This window comes from Scleropages formosus, chromosome 6, assembly GCF_900964775.1.
Source record: "Scleropages formosus chromosome 6, fSclFor1.1, whole genome shotgun sequence".
Lineage (NCBI taxonomy): Eukaryota > Metazoa > Chordata > Actinopteri > Osteoglossiformes > Osteoglossidae > Scleropages > Scleropages formosus.
The window spans coordinates 12979860-13000229 of record NC_041811.1 but is presented as its reverse complement, the minus strand read 5'-3'; the positions used below and the strand labels follow the sequence as shown (position 1 = coordinate 13000229).

The 20370-nt window shown below is 43.2% G+C and overlaps 2 protein-coding genes and 1 non-coding gene across 6 annotated transcripts; all 3 read right to left on the bottom strand.

Moving 5' to 3' along the window:
* Positions 1-828: 828 nt before the first annotated feature.
* On the bottom strand, positions 829-9858 carry c6h2orf42 (chromosome 6 C2orf42 homolog). 3 transcript variants are annotated; one of them, XM_029252633.1, is made up of 9 exons: positions 9755-9858; positions 7706-8856; positions 7486-7599; positions 6904-7059; positions 6608-6712; positions 5125-5232; positions 4182-4282; positions 3700-3856; positions 829-1620 (listed from the first exon to the last, which is right to left on the bottom strand). In XM_029252633.1, the coding sequence occupies exons 2-9, from the start codon at positions 8838-8840 to the stop codon at positions 1352-1354; spliced, it is 2145 nt and encodes a 714-aa protein (XP_029108466.1). In that variant the 5' UTR covers positions 8841-8856; positions 9755-9858; the 3' UTR covers positions 829-1351. The 3 variants fall into 3 exon arrangements, with proteins under 3 accessions (XP_029108466.1, XP_018600212.2, XP_029108467.1); XM_018744696.2 differs by having other exon boundaries at positions 6904-7005; XM_029252634.1 differs by having other exon boundaries at positions 9759-9858.
* A 1828-nt stretch (positions 9859-11686) lies between these two features.
* Positions 11687-19858, bottom strand: tia1 (TIA1 cytotoxic granule-associated RNA binding protein). 2 transcript variants are annotated; one of them, XM_018744915.2, is made up of 12 exons: positions 19559-19858; positions 18180-18276; positions 17762-17860; positions 15816-15870; positions 15567-15654; positions 15286-15361; positions 14710-14818; positions 14349-14444; positions 14156-14240; positions 12488-12626; positions 12220-12368; positions 11687-11962 (listed from the first exon to the last, which is right to left on the bottom strand). In XM_018744915.2, exons 1-12 carry the CDS (start codon positions 19582-19584, stop codon positions 11824-11826), a joined length of 1158 nt encoding a protein of 385 aa, XP_018600431.1. In that variant the 5' UTR covers positions 19585-19858; the 3' UTR covers positions 11687-11823. The 2 variants fall into 2 exon arrangements, with proteins under 2 accessions (XP_018600431.1, XP_018600432.1); XM_018744916.2 differs by having other exon boundaries at positions 12220-12365.
* Positions 19859-20070: 212 nt separating this feature from the next.
* Positions 20071-20141, bottom strand: trnag-ccc (transfer RNA glycine (anticodon CCC)). The gene has a single exon. It is a non-coding gene; the product is annotated as a tRNA-Gly (tRNA).
* Positions 20142-20370: the final 229 nt, after the last annotated feature.

Below are 20370 nucleotides of genomic sequence, written 5' to 3'. Positions count from 1 at the left end.
GATGAGGGGAGGGGTTCGGTTTGAAGGATGGTCTGACTCAGGACCAGATTGCATCACGGCACTTTGTGTAGGATGCCGGACCATGAGGGGTGGGGGACTCGGGGGACCCTTTCATCTGCACAATCTGTCCCCCCCCATCCGTTACAGAGCTGTCAAGCTCCAACTTCAGAGGAGGGAAACAAAAGACAGAGAGAGACACATCCTTCATGCCGTCTTTCCCAATTGGGGTCAACAGGAACAGCACCGCACTCTAAACAGTGCTGAGGTATGCTGCGTTTGGCAGCTGCCCTGGGACTGCCTTTACCATGGTGTGGGCAAATGTAACGTGCGCTCGCCCTCTTGTGAGCGAGCTGGGGAACAGCAGCATGTGTTCAAAGGCTGCCATTTTCACACACTTCTATAAATATCCTGCACCCTTCAGGAGTTGTACAGCTGTAAAACTATACACGGTAAGCTATAAAACTCACAAAGTCACATAAAACATAAGCTAAGCAGAAACTGAAGTGTGGGGAAATGGTACACAGATGCATAATTAGTGAACCTTCATTTCTTGATCACCCTTATGCATCTGATGACCAGAAGGGGAAAAAAAATCCATGTCGAGACAATGAGATTCCCCAGAGCTTCCAGGGTTATTGCATTTTTCACTGTGGGATCCTGGGTACATTTTGCTAAGGTCATCACGTGCTCCCGTGTCCACACCACTTGATTCTCATATGCACAGGAATGGCATGTTCTCTGTCACATGGAAATTATTATTTAACTGGAGGCACAAAACAACTCTGACCCGCTCATCTGTCAGAATGACCGATATCTTCGTGGTCTTGTGGTATTTGGCAGAAAACAGTAACTTTATTCTTTGGTTATAATAACTGGAATGGCTATATTCTTGGTGATGAGACCACAGCCTTTCATGGTGCACACAAATTGTCTAGGTGTAACAAGAACAAGAGGACGCATTCCCATTATGTCCCATCAGACACACCACACTCATGTCATCACTCAGCAGAGCTTCCACTTAAAGGCCGTAATTTTAAAAGTCGCCAAAGCAGACTAGTTAAACATAGCAATATTAAAAGCACAAACACAAATGTTGCTGGATTTCTCATATGAAGAACAGCCTACAGTGTGCTCTGTTACCACATCAGCAGCTGTCATCCCAGGCAGGATTTTGGAAGAGGTGCTGCAGTCTGCACTTTCAGTTGTCCATCACTGTTTGCCCCTCCCCATTCAAAGAAAAATTCCCATAGTCGCTTATTCGGTTTTTTAAATCCTCCACAGACAGCGAATCACATTCTAGATTCTTAAAAATCGCAAAAGTATATCGCCCCATCAGTTTCTCAGGAAGCCTTCACGGGACAGTGACACGAAAGATCTCAATAGTGGAAGCTGGCAGTGACTGGCCCACGTCAGAGGTGGCCACCATGCTGCCGCCACCGACCCCTCCAGAAACCCCGACCTGTCTGGCAGCCATTGCATCTCCGTGTTCTGCTGGTCCGCTCTGCTGGTGCCCGTATTCAAAGCGGATTCGCAGCTCGCCTACTCTGGACCTCGGCAAGATGTCAGGGATCCACTCGATAATAAATGGAATGGGGCCTTTGTGTTCCGATGATGACGTCCCTGAAAGGGAAAAGATCATTTTACAGCTATTCTCACAACACAGGAAGCGCTGACATCCTCCACATATTCTGGGCCATGGGGAAGGAGCAAACAAACATAATTCATAGTAGTTACATACTAATATAAGCTGAGAGTCTATTACCGGATGTCAGTTAAACCATGGAATGGAACTTGCTGCATCTATGAAGTTTTCTGATTTTAAAAAAATCAAACAGTATTCAATAATGCTGCACGAAAAGAAGAACCTTCAAACTGTCTCATTAGTGTTACTTGCCACACTGAATCCCTAACCCTTCTGCTTGTTTTGGACCACATTTTTCTGTTCCATCTAGCAGCACACATTTTACCAATTTTTTGTACAGATTTAAAATTCTTCTCCTGAAGCAATTCAGAATACAGGGGATCCCTATTGTAATATGCTCATGTGGACCCAAAGAGTATTGCACATACTCAATTTTTTTCCCCACAAGAAATAATGAAAAATCTCACAAATCTGAACTAGTGTGACATAATTAAAAGACTAAAATGCATGCAGACCTATTCAGCTTCTCTTCTTTTTGCTGGGGGCACCTTACATTGTCTATTAAAGGTGCTTGGGATTAACAGACACAAGAAATATAAAAAGTGGGCTCGGACTCTATAAATCATTTTGTAACAGTAGCAGCAAAAAGACAAGATGTTCTTTGGCAGTGGACAATGTTGGATGAGAAACTTCAACAGTTGCTTATTTATGTGAACCTTCTTAACTAATAATTTCTGTACTTGATAAGTTTCATCCTTATTAGTTATTTTCTAATGTAATAAGATTCTTGTATAACAAACAAATAGAAGTAACTATTTGTCTAAGACTTGTGTAGGGTGCTCTACGTACATTTTGGCAGAACAGTGAATTAAAGGCAGCAATAGTAGGAACAAACAAATGCATCTTGTAAAAATACATACAGTACCATGTTGTAAAGCATGTATACCTGTAACCCCCAATCAAGTTTATGCTTTCTTGGAAATGAGGTGATAACAGGCTTTTGACTTTAAGGGTGCAGGGACAGGGTAGAGTAAGTGCTGTGGAGCCAAAAACTCTGGACATCCTGAGCCAGATTTAAAACTATACTCAAAACGAGAAGCTTAGGGACAAGTGTTACCTGTTGTGACATCGTACCACCTATTAAGGGTGCACTGTCACTTTAAGAGAGTCACACTTTCCCTCTCACTTAGTGAGTGTGAATCACATTTATGAGTTTGTATTCCTGTGTAGTTTTACAATCAAAAAAACATTTTTAAATAAATACAGAAATGTTTATTTTTGTAACTTTCAATTTCGAGTTAGTATACAGGTGGTCCCCGACTTACAATGGCGTTACATTCCGCAAAACCCATCGTAAGATGAAAATGCATTTAATACACCTAATCTACCTAATATCATAGCCTAGCATACGTGCGATGGCCATTAGGGGCTTGCCGCCTTCATGCTGGGCAATTATCTTGAGTTTCTCCTCAAGAGTAATTGGCCTCCTCTCCTTCTTCCCACTAGTAGCAGGAGACACAGATGGGAGTTTCTGTGACAACATGGATGCACAAAACACAACGTCGATACAGGGAGTTATCTGTCTAGCAACCGCGTGACAGACTAGGGGATGCGGATCGCTGCAGCTGCCCAGCATCGCGAGAGAGTATCACTCCGCATATCACCTGCCAGGGAAAAATTCACAATTAGAAGTACGGTTTCTACTGAATGTCTATTGCCAGCTTGCCATCATAAAGTCAAACAACCGTAAGTCGAACCATCATAAGTCGAGGAGCACCTGTACATACCTTTGCAATGATGTATCTGCAGAGATAAAGTGTGTTATAGCAAGATTTGGTCAAAAATAAGAAGACAGGTATCTGCAAGACAGTGCATGCAAAGGCACCACATGGCTGGGTCCATTTGTACACTATAATAACGCATAAAGAACAATTACCTTGCTGGAATTTGACAGTAAAACATTTTGGTATCATACTGAAATCCCCAACTCCACTACTGTTGATTATAGTTAGGTCGTAGAAGAACACCAGCGTGGTCGGACCTGTCTGCACACCTACCCACTTTCAGGAACGTACGCAGCTCTAGTGGGCGGATGGCCTGAGGCCTCTCAGTTCCTGCATGCCCCTCTGCTGCAGGTGGAACCTCTGAACATCGGGATGGAGAAAAGGAGCCGTCGCCATTCTTCACAAAACTCTGCGTGAGCTCCAGGGGGAGCTAGATAACATAGAGGAGTGACAATTGGCCAGGAGGGTGCAGAGCCAGAAATGGCAGAGGGACGAGAGTGTGCAGAGACACAGAACACAGCCTGATGGCAGAATGTTCAAGTCCCAAGATGGCCCATGCCCATGAGCAGTGTAAATACTATTGTAAAGAACTCTGAGACAATGGCCAGCCATAACGAACAACAGAACTCAGAGGGAAATCCCAATCTCACAAAGGCAGACAAGTAAACAAAAAAAAAAAAATGCTAGAGACAAATGATAAATCTGAAACAGAGTGAGACAGGCAGAGGGTGATCGAGACATCTCAAATGTCCCACCTCAGGTGTGTCAAATATCCGTTTGACTTGCAGCAGGTTGGTGATGTGCCAGGTGTACTTGGAGAAGGTTCCCAAGGGCAGAGCGTCATTCCTCACAAAGGCTGACAGGAAGAACAAGCACACAAGGACATAACAGAAAACACTTATTTGTAATTCTCATTCCTGTATACCTTTAAATAGGTGCACTAAGAAATGATAATTAAGGAACTGGGATTGTGAAAATATCTTTTTGTTTCGCAGAAGAGATAGATTTATGTAAAGATGGTATGTTTTAGGTAAAAGCAGCATGTCTTATACTATTGCTGAATGTGTTTAGCTTTAGATAAATATGACACGGCCTAGGAAGAGTGTGTCTACCGTTAAGTCAAAGTGGTTTGCTGTAGTTTAAGGTAGTAATCTGCAAGTATAATGGCACACAGTATGCCTTCGGTAAAGCTGCAGGTGTAGCAGTAGGCTAGTCCTTCAGAAATACCTACTGCCATTTCCTGAAAAGTAACAGTGGCATGCAGGAAAACAGGGCACACACACAGATATGTGCAACATAAAGAATACAACACACACAGAACTGAGCATAACAAATTACCATTACCATACACAGAACAGCCAGTTGCCATGACTCCCCTATTTAAACCCCTGCTTGACAGCAAGAAAGAACTTGCCCTGGAGCGAGAGATGGAGAAACGCCTAGAATGCTGTCATTTCCCTTCTCCTGACACCTTGCCTAGCCTAAGAGTTCCAGAATAAAGGCTATTGATCCAGAAATGCTGAGTCACTGTCCTCTTGTCCCACAAACCAGTACATCTGTCACAATAACTTAAGTGTTTTAGATTTGCATAAATCCTGACTGGATCCCTCTCTATACAGTATTCTGTAGTTCCACTGCTGGGCTGTCATTCATTGGGAGTTTCACCCTTTATCACTGCAGAGAGGACCCCTAGCCTACCTGTGGTGAAGTTGGGGAGTCTCCTCTTCTTGGATCCCAGGGAGAGGCGCTGCTGCAGAGCGTTGAAGAAGGCTTGGGGAATGTGGAAGACCAGTGGCTCCGGCTTGCCTGCTCCAAAGACATGTATTAATTTATATTTATTTATCTCATGCTTTTCTCCAAAGAAACTTATCACATTTAGCTACTTACAGTGATTTACACTCTCAGTGATATAGCCGAGTCATTTTTTCAGTTCACCGTGATCAACAGTACAACAACAAAAATGGGGATTCAAACCCAGGTATTTGAAGTGCAAAGAGGCATCTTTAACCGCTACGTCACCTGCTCCCAAAGACACAGTGTAGTATCATACTCTCCTTCTGCACCCACTCAAATCCTCAGCATTACTTGGTATGCATTACTTTAACCCTAACATTGATACTCACTGTATTTAATATACTGTACTCACTCTTACAGTAATACAAGGTATTCTATTTATCTGATTCCCTGATGTGACACCACTTCCATAAATAATACATCTAAAAATATCCAACGGATTCACTTTTCGGAGGAGTGGTACAAAAGTTCAGAGCACAGCCGAAATAAGTTGAGTCAGCCAAAAGCTTTAGAAAGCAGTCAAAAGCATGTGACTTAATCTGGGGCGGCGACAGGCAGCGTGAGCACCAACACCACCATCTCACTTCTCTCTTTGCAAACTTGGTTGACTTCGAGATCACCGACACATTCTATCATGTTACCAGTTTCATTTTTGTAATGCTGATTATGGCTTAAATGACTGATGGTGAGGGGCGCGGTGGCGCAGTGGCGCAGTGGGTTGGACCGGGTCCTGCTCTCTGGTGGGTCTGGGGTTCGAGTCCCGCTTGGGGTGCCTTGCGGCGGACTGGCGTCCCGTCCTGGGTGTGTCCCCTCCCCTCCTGGCCTTACGCCCTGTGTTACCGGGTAGGCTCCGGTTCCCTGCGACCTCGTATGGGACAAGCGGTTCCGAAAATGTGTGTGTGTGTGTGACTGATGGTGATGGATTTTTCATTCAAACTCAAGAGACTGTGAAAATCTGGTGATCTGCAACACAGTTTAGTAACACGTGGTCACCAACCATATTGTATGCAGTTAACTGTACTCTACAGGTGATCAAAAACATTACCCAATGGGTAGACTGGTCTCAGGAACAAGAGGCTGCCCAGTAAAGAAGACCCACTGTACATTTAAAAATATATTAAAGTATGGATGTGTCAAGCAAGCTGGGAGAAGTATCTAGGCAGTGATTAGTAACAATAAGCAGATTAAAAACTGAAAGCAGGTTTTGTTAAATAATAAATATTTAAAAGAATAAAATAATTATGCAACTGAGAATCCGCTAGAACTGTGGCCTTTCTGACAGCAGAGGTAGATTCCTCCAGGACAAATAAGTGGTCGAGACACAGCAAGTTAGGTGGGTTTCTGGAGGCCGTGAGGAAGATCCATATTCAACGCGAAGCAACCTCACCGTCAAACTGGAAGTGCATGGTCTGGTGGATACGCTCTGTCACACTGGCAAGCCACTGCTGAAAGGATAAGGATACATGGCTCTCATCTACAGGCTGGCTGCTTCCTGCAGAACAAGAGGAAAAATGGGAAAGACAGAGATAATGCTGTGAAAAATATGTGAATACTGGGAAGATTCAAATAAAAAGTCAGTTACTTCTTGGCGTGACCACATGCGTCATATCTCACTACGCAGTCAACGTGCTGGGTGACTGCATGAACGAAGAGGCAGTGTGGTGGGTGGTACGTAGGATGCACCTGCGTCCTTCACAGCAGCAGAGATGGGCTGCTTTCTCTGGCTAGGTTTACGTGGGGCAGGTGCCAGCAGGCTCTCTCGGACACCTTGGGCAGAGGCAGACGCTGGGATGCGGGAAGGGCACGTTGGACACAAAGACAAAACCCAGAAAGGTATTCCTTCAACGGAAAAAGTACACAACAACTGATGACGCAGATGTTCAAGCAAACGCGTGGGCAGGTAACCGATCAGTGAACCGCTATTCCAAACATTCACCAGATTAACAATAATTTCTTTGCATTTCCTGGCAACATGCTTTACATCATAAAATAAATATGTATGTCTTTTATTCATTCACACAGCTCTTTTTCACACCTATGATTGGACATTTCATTATTTTTCACACCAGGGAAAGGGCATAAAAAAACAATACTGGTTTTACTTTTTCCTCTCTCAGGCTCCATTCATATACTAGAACTGAAAAAAAGATTTGATCAAACGTAATATAAAAAAATTGCAGAAACAGAAACATTTTTTCACAGCACGGCTTCTGTTCTATGCATAGAGAGACAGCTCACAGAGTTTTACAGCATGTGGGTGCTCACCAGCGAGAAGGTCCTCCACTTTAGACTTTTTGGTCCTGTGAGGAGTCCCAGATTCTGCCAGGTGCTGACGATCCGGAGCCGCAAGGACAGAGCAGCTGGCGCTAACACGCACACCTACACAGTCACACACATGCACACAGGTAGACTGCTATTTACTGCTGCCGTACATTTCCTACAACTCCACAGCAAAACCCTGGTGCCCTCCAGCAGGAGCCCGTACCGTCAGGCGCGTAGCTGAGGAAGTGAGCAAACTCAGCAGCCAGTTTTGCATCACTTGTGAGCGCACACACGCAGGCGTAGTAGTGGAGGCACACCTCTTGTGATGAGGAGGACGAGGAGGAGCCAGAGGTGCCGAGGGGAAGAGATGCAGGAGCACCCGTGTCCTCACTATGATCCCTGATGTCTGAGAGCTGAGCCTCACCTGCCCTGACCCCTGACCCTCTCTTGGTGTCTGTGCCCTGGCAGGCGCAGTGGAACTGGGTGTGCTGCCCCTCCCTGGCTCGAACCTCACCCCTGACCCCACCTGGAGCCAAAGCCACCGTCAGGTGCAGCAGCCCGAGCGGGTGGCTCTCACTGGCGTGGCACTTCACCACCAGAGTGCTGCGTGACACCCTCTGGACGAGAGGGCCCGCTGACTCAGTGGCTAGCCGCCACAGCTCCTCCTTCACCTGGCTGGGGGCCTGCAGGGAGTCCAGCACAGAGCTTTTGAGTGCGAGGGGACTGGCTTCTGTCTGACACTCCATTGCCTGCTTTACGTGCACACAGGGGCTCTCCGGCTGAAGCGACTGCACCGTCGGGCCAGTTCGCGTGCCAGGCTGCCTCTCGCTACCCCTCTGCGCCTGACCCTGTCCCTGGCGGCATGCCGCCATGAAGCAGCGGCCGAGACTAACGCGTGTCAGCACGGTGCCGTCCGGTGTGGTGATGGCTGTGTCTGTTAGCGTGAGCTCCACAAAGCCGCGCAGCTCTGCACCTCTTCCGCGCTGTCGCACAGAAAATACCTGAGTGCCCTCTGCCCTACCCTCACCCCCTCCACCTCCTCCGTCTATCACCAGACGCACCACCTCGGTGCAGCCCTTCTTAGCCCCAGCCCTGGCACCAGCTGCAGCACCATCACGGAACACGGCGCCGCACGCTTTGTTCTTGCAGCTCAAGCCGCGTGTGCCATTGTATATGCCGCACTGCGGGCACCGACGTATCCCACGAAGCGTGGGTTTGCCCAGGTTCGACAAGAAGGCCGGCATCTTCCTCCGGTCCCGTGGCCGGTTGTGCAGGCTTGGAGAGGCTGGGGGCTGAGGCTGTGGGGCCACTGCCTGCTGGGTCACCGACAGGCCCGATTCCACCAGACCACCGTCCATTGAGGTTAAGGTTATCCTTCAGAAAGGAAAAATACGGGCCGTTCACATTCATTCATATTTTCTCCCCATCGTTTTCTGTTCATCACCGTCATTTATCATTTAAAGTGTTCCGTTTTCGGCGTTGAGTTTCCATCTTCTCCCCGCGTTCACACGGGTTCCCTCCCACAGTACTTTGCATTTCGTGTGATGACTCTAAATTGACCTTAGTGTGTGAATGTGAGTCAATGACCGCGCAAGACTGCCTTGCGATGGACTGTTGTCCTACCCAGGGTGTAACCCATCTCATGCCCCATGCTTCCAGAACAGGCTGCTGAGCAGAGCAAACCTACTCTGGACTTATTGCTTATTGATACCAGATGCTTGGATGGACGACTATGTTCTCTTTAACAAAATGACCCATCACTGCTTTCTCCATAGTCATTAACATAACACAGATGAACAGTAAAGACTCCATCTCCTACATCAGCGAATCTATTTGTTTAACTTACAAATATGTACGAGATGTGTTCTTTTGACTTTTGTTATATCTGTAACTTGAGAAAGTGTTAAGTCTATATATGAATAATACAGTGTGAGTGTATATTGTAATGGTCAGGCAACTCTACTGAGTGAGTCCCACCCACGCAGTGCAGCATAACCTGGCATATTTTTTATTAACCAGTTCCACTAGACGACGTGGATCCCTCCATTGTGCTGCCCGTTTAAGCAGACACTTTCCTCAGCTTCCATCCGCACGTCTGCATGGCAGCAATGGACATAAACACTAAAGCAGATCAACGCTGACGTCATTTCCCCTCTTCTTGTTGTTTTGAAGGGGGGAAGAAACGAGCTTTTGTCTTATAGGATACTGCCAGACAAACCGCTGCTAATGACACCCGCGTTATTTCGCTAGCTACTTCTGCCCTCCACCGTACCTGCCTTATAGTAGCGCGACTCCAGCCTGTGTGCGCTCGGGTTCCGCTTTAAAAAGCTGCCTCGTCCTCCTCTTAGACCGTCGCCATTCCTCCTTACAAACGGCGCTGGCTTCGTTGCTGTAACAAGCCATTTGATTGGATGTTCCGCTGATCACGTGGATTATAGGGGGCGGGCACCTGCGAAGCGGTGCTTCCTAGGAAGTGTAGTTGAAGGCCACGTTCTTAAACTTTTTCATTTATGTCCGAAGTCCAACATTTTCTTTAACGTAACACAACGTGGAGCTGAAGTGCTTAAAAAAGGGTCATTATCGATACAACTTCAATACAGATGTTTACTACGATGGGTAAATTTTTTTTCGTGTAGTTCAAAGATGTGAGGGTACTTCATTACACGCAATACAAATTTGGTAAAAGATTTTTTCCAGCGGTTATATTTGATGCCCTCTGATCCCTTAGCTACCCATACAAACTGTCAAAATATGAGCAACATATACTGACCGGAAAAGATTTTAAATCGTATAATTGAGTAAGAAAATCAGAGAATTTAATAGCACCATTAAGAATTCCAAACGCATCCATATTCCAGTTATTAGCATCAATATTGTAAATTCCCATAATTGTGTACACTATTTGACTTTTAAGATTACCATCCTTTAAAGTCTGAGTTAAAAAATAGTTCTGAGGCAATTTTATACACATCAGCTTTTTAATGGGACAAAGCAAGAACACGTTATAGTAGCATAAACATTATAAAAGCTCCCTTCCACCCACCCAAAAAATATCTCAAATCATATCATGTGAAAAAAACCCCTGAGGCACTGCCTACTCTTACCCGGTAACTGGATGCTTAAAAAACTAACTGAACTGAAATAAGGCAACACAACTTGTTCATCCAACTCTTGTATTAAAACTTTTCCAAAGGACAAGAGTGCAAAAATTTAGATTCGTCATCAACATCTAATACTGGATAATACTTGGTTTAGAAAAAGTTTATACAATGTATTACTTATTCTCCACTTAAGCGCTGTTCATTTTCATGTCCCCCCAGAAAAGTTACACTATACCTAGATCAGACTCGACCAGTATTTGACCGTGCTACTAATTTCAAGGTTTGACTTACTATTTTAACCTCTTTTCCTTCCCCCTCCCTCTCCCCCACCCCTCCCCAAAAGAAAAAGCAAGCAAGCTTTCATAATCAACATTTTTTTGTTTTCCTTTATACAGTTTCAGAACATTTGAACAGACTTTGTTTGGTTATTTACATAAAAAACAGTTCACTTATAAGCCCTCCAATAAACAAAATTCAAAAGTGGAATGCAAAACAATTTAAAATATCTATAATTTGTGTAAGAACAAATTTGTGAAAAGATAACCAAGAATAGTATTGTGCAATATTTGTCTGCCTTTAAAATAAAGAAAAAAAACAGTGGCAGTAATCCCTGCATTTTAGTTTAGAGAAACAAAAATTCATAATCTAATTAAAAAAAAAAAATACAACAGTTGACATCCATTTGTTTTCTCATAACAAAAATTCTAACATTTCGCATGATTCACGATATTACCAGCATTCTTAACTGGAATTTATTAGTCAAAAGAAAAAAAAAAAAAAAAAAAAAAAAAGAAAAAAAACGGCAGAGCTTCATTCTTATGAGACCAGCAGGTGAAATCACTCTAACCAAACAAATGGGGAAAAACCTAATCCAAAACGTCATTTTACTCTTTTATTATAATTATTTAAAAATGGCGTAGTCCTCTCCATTGGTAAGTCAGTCTGATAGAGCCGAAGGTGACCTCTGCCTCAGGGTAGGGCAATAAGTTCTCCAACCCACAGTAAAGGTATCATTCTTTCCACCTCGACTCAAAAGAAAAGAAAATCAGGGGTCAAATAGCCCACCACCCCCACCCCTGCTCCCCATTCAAATCCCCCCCCCCCCCCCCCCCCTCCTTGCATTCTGTCCACACACGCACACAGACAAAGTTCTTAACTGTTAAACAAAACAGCCTGTGTGAATCCCAGAGGGTGCTCCATGGTCACGTAGGCCTGGAGCCTCCCAATTCAGCCCCCATCATCAGTGAGTGTGGTATCCCGTGGTTCCCATGCCGGATTGGTTTGCTAGCACACTCCCATTCACACCCTGTGCCGGCTCCACCACACCACCGTTGCTCACAGCACTGACGCCTGTCCACCCAGCGCCAGGCTGTATGTGACTTCGAACGGGGTGAGAGAGAGAAGGAAACCACAGTGAAATTAGATTAAAACCGGACTTGACCCAGGATGGAGCCAAACAACTGATACTAATGTTTACTCAAATGTCTGTATTAACCGCAATATGTAAAAACAGTTAAAAAGGAAATTTTAAAAGAGGTACTGTTCTACAGTTTGACCACCACACTCTACCCAAGGTAGGAACTCAACATGCATCCACAGGCAATAACTGCAAATTCATCATGCTGCTGGTACTTACTTGAAACCTTGCTGGTTCCAAGCCTGTCCATATACCCCATAGGTTGGCACCTGCCAACCATTGGGTACGTACTGGCCAATCTGCTGAGCGTTACCGTACCACTGCCCCCATTGACCGTAGGGCTGGGCTGCAAAGCCCACCTTGTTCTGCTAGAGAGGGGAGGAAAGATGAGTGAAACCCAAATAGCTAAGAAAAGAAGGCAGACAGACATAAGTCATCCTTAAGATCACCATTCAAGCCAGAAAACGGGAATGTCGAAATCCCTTACCTGGGGCACCTGCGCCTGCTGCATAGGATTCACCATGTCTGTTGTCTCTTTTCCCCAGTAGCATTTCACCACATGGCCCTCTATTGAGGTACCATTCACAGACACAATAGCATGGGCTGCCCCCTCATGGGAATTAAACCTGAAGAGATGAAGGTGAACCAGTGTTGTGATGTCACAAGCAGGAAATGAGCAGCACACTAAACAGGATTTCACTCAAATGACCACAAAGCCAAAACAACTTAAGACTGAGAACATCACATTATGTTCAAATAAATATGAATACCATTCCAGCACAGTAATCTGCAACCAAATGGCAAAAATCTCCTTGAGTGCGCAACAAAAAAGTAATCTACACTGCTAGACAATCAAACTCATTCAATAGTTTGATCCCCAGCTAATAAAATTTAAATTCATTTTAACTGGCTTTCATGTAATACTGCATTTATTCATTCAGCTGACTTTTCTCCAAAAATTAAGATGCTTACAATTATTTACCCATTTAAAAAGCTGGGTAATTTTCACTGGAGCAATTTAGGGGAAGTACCTTGCTCAAGGGTACGACAACTGTAGGTGGGATTTAAACCTGTAACCTTTAGGTCCAAAGGCAGTAGCTCTACTACACTACCTGCTGTCCCACACAGTGGTATTGTGCAAAACACAGGCTCTTCAGCTTATAAGAGCAATCAGGACCCGAAGTCTTTATATTTCAACTGAAAGCTACTTTAACTATTGGATCACAATCCAGTCTAGAGGTTTGGCTCTATTTTTAAGAAAAAAGAAAAAAAAAAAAAAAGATGGCTACAATACTTTGTAAAACTCTTGTAACTTAAACGATGGAAATTCATTTTTGGCCTCCACAAACCCCATTTCAAACCATTCATGCCATACCATAAAAAAAAAAAAATACACAACCATTAATGCATTGTATAACTGTCTGGGACAACTAATTTGCTGCAAACCCCTCACCTGCATTTTTGGTATCATTCTTACTAGAAGGCACTCTTTTCTCAAGAACTTGGTAAAATACCCCAATGCCTTGCTATTTTAGGCTGTTCCTGTTGGAGCTTTTCTATAAGTATGCTTCTTTTCAAACAAATACCCCAGCTGCCTCACATTCATTACAAATTCTCAATCATTTTTCTTCCAAGGAACCACCCAAAATTGTGAAAAACAAAGCAAAATAGCAGGCTAACTTAAGAAAAAGCTGTTAGTAGTACTACATAATCTTTTTGAATATAAATTTTTAAATTAAGCACAATTTTGTTGTCAGTGAAAATTTGACTACTGCAGTAAAAACGTAACTGGTAAACTTCATACTTATGTTGCGTTCCTACCCATAAAAGGACATTAAAACTACTGATCGCATCAAATAAAATAAGGGGTGGAAAAGGAATTAAACTGGGAAAAGCAGTGCTGAAAATTCTCAACTCGACCTTTTCTAATACAAAAGAGCCAGTGTATTTGTCTTTTTTGACAAGAATTACTACATTTTGGCAAAAATTAAAATTCCTGTTAAGTTGTCTGTCCATGCTTTTTTAAAAAACTGAAAGGTATTTAATAATTTTCACAAAATTATATTACAGCTGTACTATTGCTCTTTCTACTCTTACCAAAATACTTTCAAGGTAATAATTACAGGTTTGAAGTGTGGGGAAGAATCTGACATACCTCACAAATGAATAGCCTTTGTCAGGGAACACTCTGATTTCCATAATTTGTCCAAATGGGGAGAAGGTCTGCCTCATTAATTGCTCTGAATTTCAGAAAAAAAAAATCCAAAGTAAAAAGGTGATTGTGTGGGTCAACCATTGACGACTAATATCAGAAGGAAAGGTATACAAAATAATCAAATGCAACAAACCTGTTAGGCCAGTGGTGACACCTCCACAGTAGACCGTACAGTTGCTGGGGCTGGACTGGTTAACCACCTCGTCAAATGAGAGATGCTTGGTGTTGGCTGTTGACACAGCACAATCACAAATACGTACAATCCAAGGTGGCAGTTACATGCATATCACTACCAAATTACAATTAGGTTTCTTAAGAAGTTGGACCTTGGCAAAGAATCGGAATTTAAAAGGCTCCATGTGTACGACCAGATTAATTACTATTAACTAATCCTCTGCAATTTAGACTCAGTCATGCAGCTACCTTGTAAGTGAAGTAGCCATACCTCTACCACTAGCTCTTAACTCCAGAATATTACCAGATCAAAAACTCACCATCATAGGTTGTTTTGGGAGCAGGGGGCTTTCTTGTGGCCCAGTTAGTCCTGATCTGCCTGCCACCCAGCCACTGCCCTCCCATCTGCTGAATGGCATTCTCTGCATCCTATGGAAAGCACACAATAAGAGTCAACTTGGACTCACGAACCTGGTCCTGCTACAGCCGTGTGTTGGCTTATTTTACTTCTATTAAAGCTTTAAAATAAGCTTGATTAAGCAGTATAGTGAATGAATCAGAAAATTCAAATAAAACATGTCAGTGGACATCTCTAGTCTTCTAGTTATGTGAAATCTAAATTTTGTTAGTCTAAGATACCTGTTACAGTTGGACTCATAGGTTAATTTATTTGTGATCTAATGCAAAATGGATATTGAACCACATTTACAAAAACCATTTACATAGAAAATAATGAACATTTCAAATCTTTGCTGATATTTAACCATTACAAGTGATCCTTGAGTGCTAAATTTAATAAAAATTTTGAATTCTTGGCTAGCATGCTCTAGTTTAACACTAACTTATCTTCTATGAACCTTGTAATATGGAGTGAAACACAGTAATGAGAAACCAACCCATTTGTTGAAGAAGGACACGAAGCCGTAGCCTTTGGACTTTCCAGTAGCCATGTCTTTCACTACACGTGCATCACTATTAAAAAAAAAAAAAAAAAAACACAAACTGTTCAGTTAACCCAGGAAGGAAGAGGCACACCCAACCTACTGATAGGAGGAACAAAATTTAACAGGTTTTCAATTCATCAGCCTAGCTCACACCACAGCTTCCCTTCAATATATCAGCATGACCCCTTGCAAGAAGGTCCAATAGCAGCACTAAGTGCCTGTCTATCACTTACGATATTCTGCCAAATGGTGCAAAAGCAGCTTTAATGTCATCTGTGGTAATCTCTGGGCTGAGGTCACCAACAAACACATGGAAATGATCTGGGGAAAAAAAAAACAAAAAAAAAAACAGCATGCTAAGCACATGGGAAGAGTGAAAACTCTGAGAAGAATGCTCTGAGAAGAAAACTGAAGACAACTTTGGTAAAGCAACCAACAAGATCAGCGTTCAAACACAAAATCAATCTGACCCAAATACTTACTGCTTGTGTCTTTTTTCTGACTGCTCGGGGTGGTAGCCCAGTTGACCTTAACCTCCTAACAAGAGGGGAAAAAAAAAGAAAAAAGAGAGGGGAGGGGACAAACAAAAGACAACAGGGTGAATTCTTTACCAATATCCGGACAGCATCCTGCTGTCGGTGCGCTGTTAAAAAGTACACTCCTTACATACACAATATGACCTTCAGAAGAATGCAGTGATGGGCACAGCCTGATCACACTCACATGTCAGTGTTTTTCTGTCTAGTGAAAGTTTGGAATTTCTAGGAAGTAAAAAAAAGTCTAAACAAAGGACTTACAAACAAGTGAAATTACGAACGTGTATTACTCCTCAAATGGTCCTTCAATACCTGTTGAGGATAAAATATTTACAACTGAATATATTTTTTGTGGCTGTAATTTGTATGCTTGAAGCTACAACTTCTTCAAAAATACACATGATACAAAAATGGAAAATATAGGACAAAGCATTTAGGGTGGGACAAGTTAAATAAAAAGATAGGCTTTGAACAACAAAACATTTAAGTTCGTCGAAGATCACCGTATCAAAAGTCATGGAACACCCTGAAAATCTTGAAAATTTCTAAATTTTTGAACAGGGCAAATAAACTGGCTCAGCAAATTGAAGAAAAGCTAGACTGTACTTTTGTGACTAAAGAACTTTTTTCCTTAATCCTGAATACATCTTCAATACATCTCTACATAAAAAGAAAGTTGTGCATAAAAATGGAAGTAACTTCACTGATTCATTGCCATATAGAGCTGTAAAACAAAAAAGCAAGTAGCATATTTACTGCATACAAAAAATATACAGGAATTATCCTGGATGAAGATAATAGTAATGCTATAAAATGCTAGGTCTTATGCAACATGTGTGGCTAATATCAGATGATTTCATATAACATTTAAAAATGCAAGATGCCTTATCTAATTGGCTCAAAATTCCAAAAACTCAGCCCAAACTAATATTCAAATGGGCTGGGGTTGCATTTCAACTTTCACCTTTTTCAAAATAGGGGAAAAAGACAGCAAATGTATGTCCTCTGTTTTTTCAAGCAGTAATGGTGAAGTCCAATTCCTCAAAATCCCAAAAATTTGGAGTTCTGCAAATCAAAGAACACTGCCCCCCCCAACCCCTTTTTAAAAAAAGGCACCAAGGGTTTGAATGACCTAGTGTTTGAGTCAAAGACTTCAGTCATTCCTGATCAGACTGTGACTCAGAAGTACAGACGATTACAACTAGTTATAAGGAAATAAATCACAGGTGTCCCACGACTTCCATAGGGTACAAATGTGCTGAATAACATACTATACAGCTGGCATGACAAAATTTCCTATGAATTACAAAATTTACATTGTGCTAGTTCACTTAAACCCAACAATAAAAAGTCATGCATTTATTCTTTAAAGTAAACAGAGAAGCTTTGCACAAAAAAAAAAAAAAAAAAAAAAAACCTACTTAAAAATGGAAGAAATCATTTTGAAAAATACAAAACTTAACCATTACTTTTGCTCTACTTACCATTTCAATCCAATTTTAGTCAGGTATTGTATGTGAATTCAAATATTTAAAAATTAAACATAGGTTCCGTACACGCTACAGTTGATTCTCATGTTTCTATGTCCTTTCGGCTTATTTGGACATTGTTTTGATACTTTTCAATTAAAAGGTATATTTCACTTCTAACAACTTTGAAAAACACCATTCAAATTATTGATTTCATCTGGTTTACGAACAGATTCAGAATGTTTCAATTTACCACCAGTGTCATTTGGCCACATGCAATGGAGAGAAACGTTCCCAAATATCACACATACAAAGAAAAGTAATGTTACCATAAATTGGAGTCTTAAGCCACTTAAGAATTTTCCACTGCATTGATAGTTCTCCCCACTCGACGCGACTCACCCTTTAGATACGATAGCTTACCTTACCCATTATTTTACGTCCATTCATGGCAGCTAAAGACGCTGCAGCGTGCCTGTGCTCATAGAACTCCACAAAGCAGTAAGGGTCATTGCCTGCCGTCTGAGAGAGGAAAGAGAGTTAAGACCCGCAGCCAGGCGTGAATTTACACAGCTCCCAAATGAAGAAACTGCACCACTTTCAAGATATATTTATTTGTGTAGAAATGGTGACGCGTAAGGTCAGATATTAATTGGTGTCCATCGTATCGTTTACTAAGTTTACACTATTACCAAAAGGAACTTAATTGTATCAATTCTTCTGTATGAAGAATAAGAGTAGCAAAGAAGTCCTTTGGTTCAAGGGTCTCTGCAGGACCCTATCCAGGAAATTCACAACACCTGTGGTGGAAGAACTTCATAGTAAATAAAATACTACTCACATCTACAATCATTTTGCAGCTCTTGCAAGGCCCAATCTGGCTGAAGAGCTGAAGGATGAGGGCCTCCGTCACATCGCGGGACAGGTTACCCACGTACCTGGCATATCAGGAGAGAAGTTGGTCAGGTGACGTACAAACACACATGCACTACCATGATCAACATCAGATGAGAGTTTCCTGGGTTATATCTCCCAAAAGTACAAAAAAAAAAAAACTCAATTTTCAAAATGGATTATTATGCAGAATCAATATTATGTGTGTGGCGGGTTCCATTGTTGAGTCCTACGCAACGGGTCGAAATCTCATTATCCTATTCAAAAGATACTGAAACAACTTCAGATTTTTACGTAGTCGAGAAAGACAAACGGGGAGGGGGGCGCTGTGAGGACCGTAAATGACTGCCCGCAGCACTCTCAGGAACCCGGAAAAGCCGCCGATGGCGTCGGCCTGGGCGCGAGGGGCGCCCCGAGGCCACACGGGCGTACGCACTGTTTACGTGGTTACCCGGGAGTTCGGAGCGGCATTCATCGGCGCGAGACGTCACACCACACGTTCTGCGCGCGGCAACAACTCCAGAGCGTTAAAAAGCGCAGAATGAGAACATGAAAACAAAGTTGCTGTTATTAAACGATAATAAATTATATACTACGTAGAAAAAAAAAAAAAGCGTTCAGGGAACCACAACATAAGTTTTAATAACAAGGGAGGCACGTCAACGGAGCGCAAACACCGAAACTGAGTGCGAGAGCTGTGTATTTGTGTGTATTCTTCACTTTCCGCCGAAATGGTGGTGCCACGTTTGCAGCGAGGCCGCTGAGGAAGTGGTGTAACGTGTGGCCCGCTGCTGGCTCGAAATACCCCCCTGGTTGACTGGAGGCCCAAAGTGCGGGTATGCGGCCATTACGATGAGAGAAACGGGCGATCCGAACGCGCATATACACACTGCCACACTCCGCGAAGCCACTTCGAAAATGGGCCGCGGAACAAAACTCAGAGAGAGCGGAGGAGTCATGCGGGCCGTCGGTCGGGCCCAGTGGCCGGAACACGGCCTCTTTCGCACTCCGACCGAAACAGAAACAAGATTAAAAGACATTTCGTGAAGTACTAAGCCGGGTTTACACACAATTTCAATATATTCCACACAGAAAATTCTCGGATCCCGTCAGAAAGCCGCTTGCTGGTTTCTGGTTAAAAATGGACACGTCAATCTGAATCTGGCGTTATCCCCCCCTCTCAGCGGCACGGCAAAATTACGGCCACCACCGCGTCGAGAATTTTACTACCACAGAAAAATCAAACCATTCAGGGACGGTAAGAATTCAGGATAAACCAAAGATAACATTAATCAAGTTTTTTTGTTTTTTTAGGCAGAAACGTACAAGGTTTTGGGCTGTTCGTCTTCCATCGTGTTGCTCCGACCGTGCGAGAAATCGAACCCTGAGAGAGAGAGAAATCCGCGCGACTCGAATTCCTCCAGTGACCGTCGCGTGCCGTTCCGCTCCGTTCCCGTCCTCGTGGGGCTGCTCGCGCGCCGCGACGCCTCCTGTACCGTTCGTCGAACTGTCGTCTTCGAAATAGTTGGTCAAAAGCGCACGGTTCAAGTCCCACCACCTTCGTTCGCCTGCTCCGTTTCCGAACAATGGAAAGGCGACATAAGATGGCGGAGGAATCAGAGCGGATATGCGACTGCGCGTGCGCAATGGGCTTGCGCAGGGCTTTTGGAAATTAAAAAAAAGTGAAGCGGTTTCAGTTTCTCGGTATTCGGAGGCCGGGGGGGGGTTGGGCTGTTGTCGTTCCAATTTGGCATACTAAAACGTGAATTTGTGACGAGAGATGTTCGCTCATACCACAAATACGTCAGCTGTAAAGAGATGACTCTGTAAAAACATCGTGCGCCGCCCGGGAATCGAACCCGGGTCGCAAGAATGGGAATCTTGCATGATACCACTACACCAGCGGCGCTGATACACGTAATCCTCCTTCAGTTTCTATAGTGAATGAGCGCAAAAGTTTTGTAGTACATATGGAAGACGTTTAATCTCGTCTTTACACCTTAGGTGTATCAAATGCAATTTTAATTCTATGCAAATGTATTTCAATACACTGTGATCGGAGTTTTAGCTGGGGAGAAAACAAAATGTGTGGTTCAAGTAGTTGTTACAAAGACCTGCTGGAAATGGGCAAATTTCTC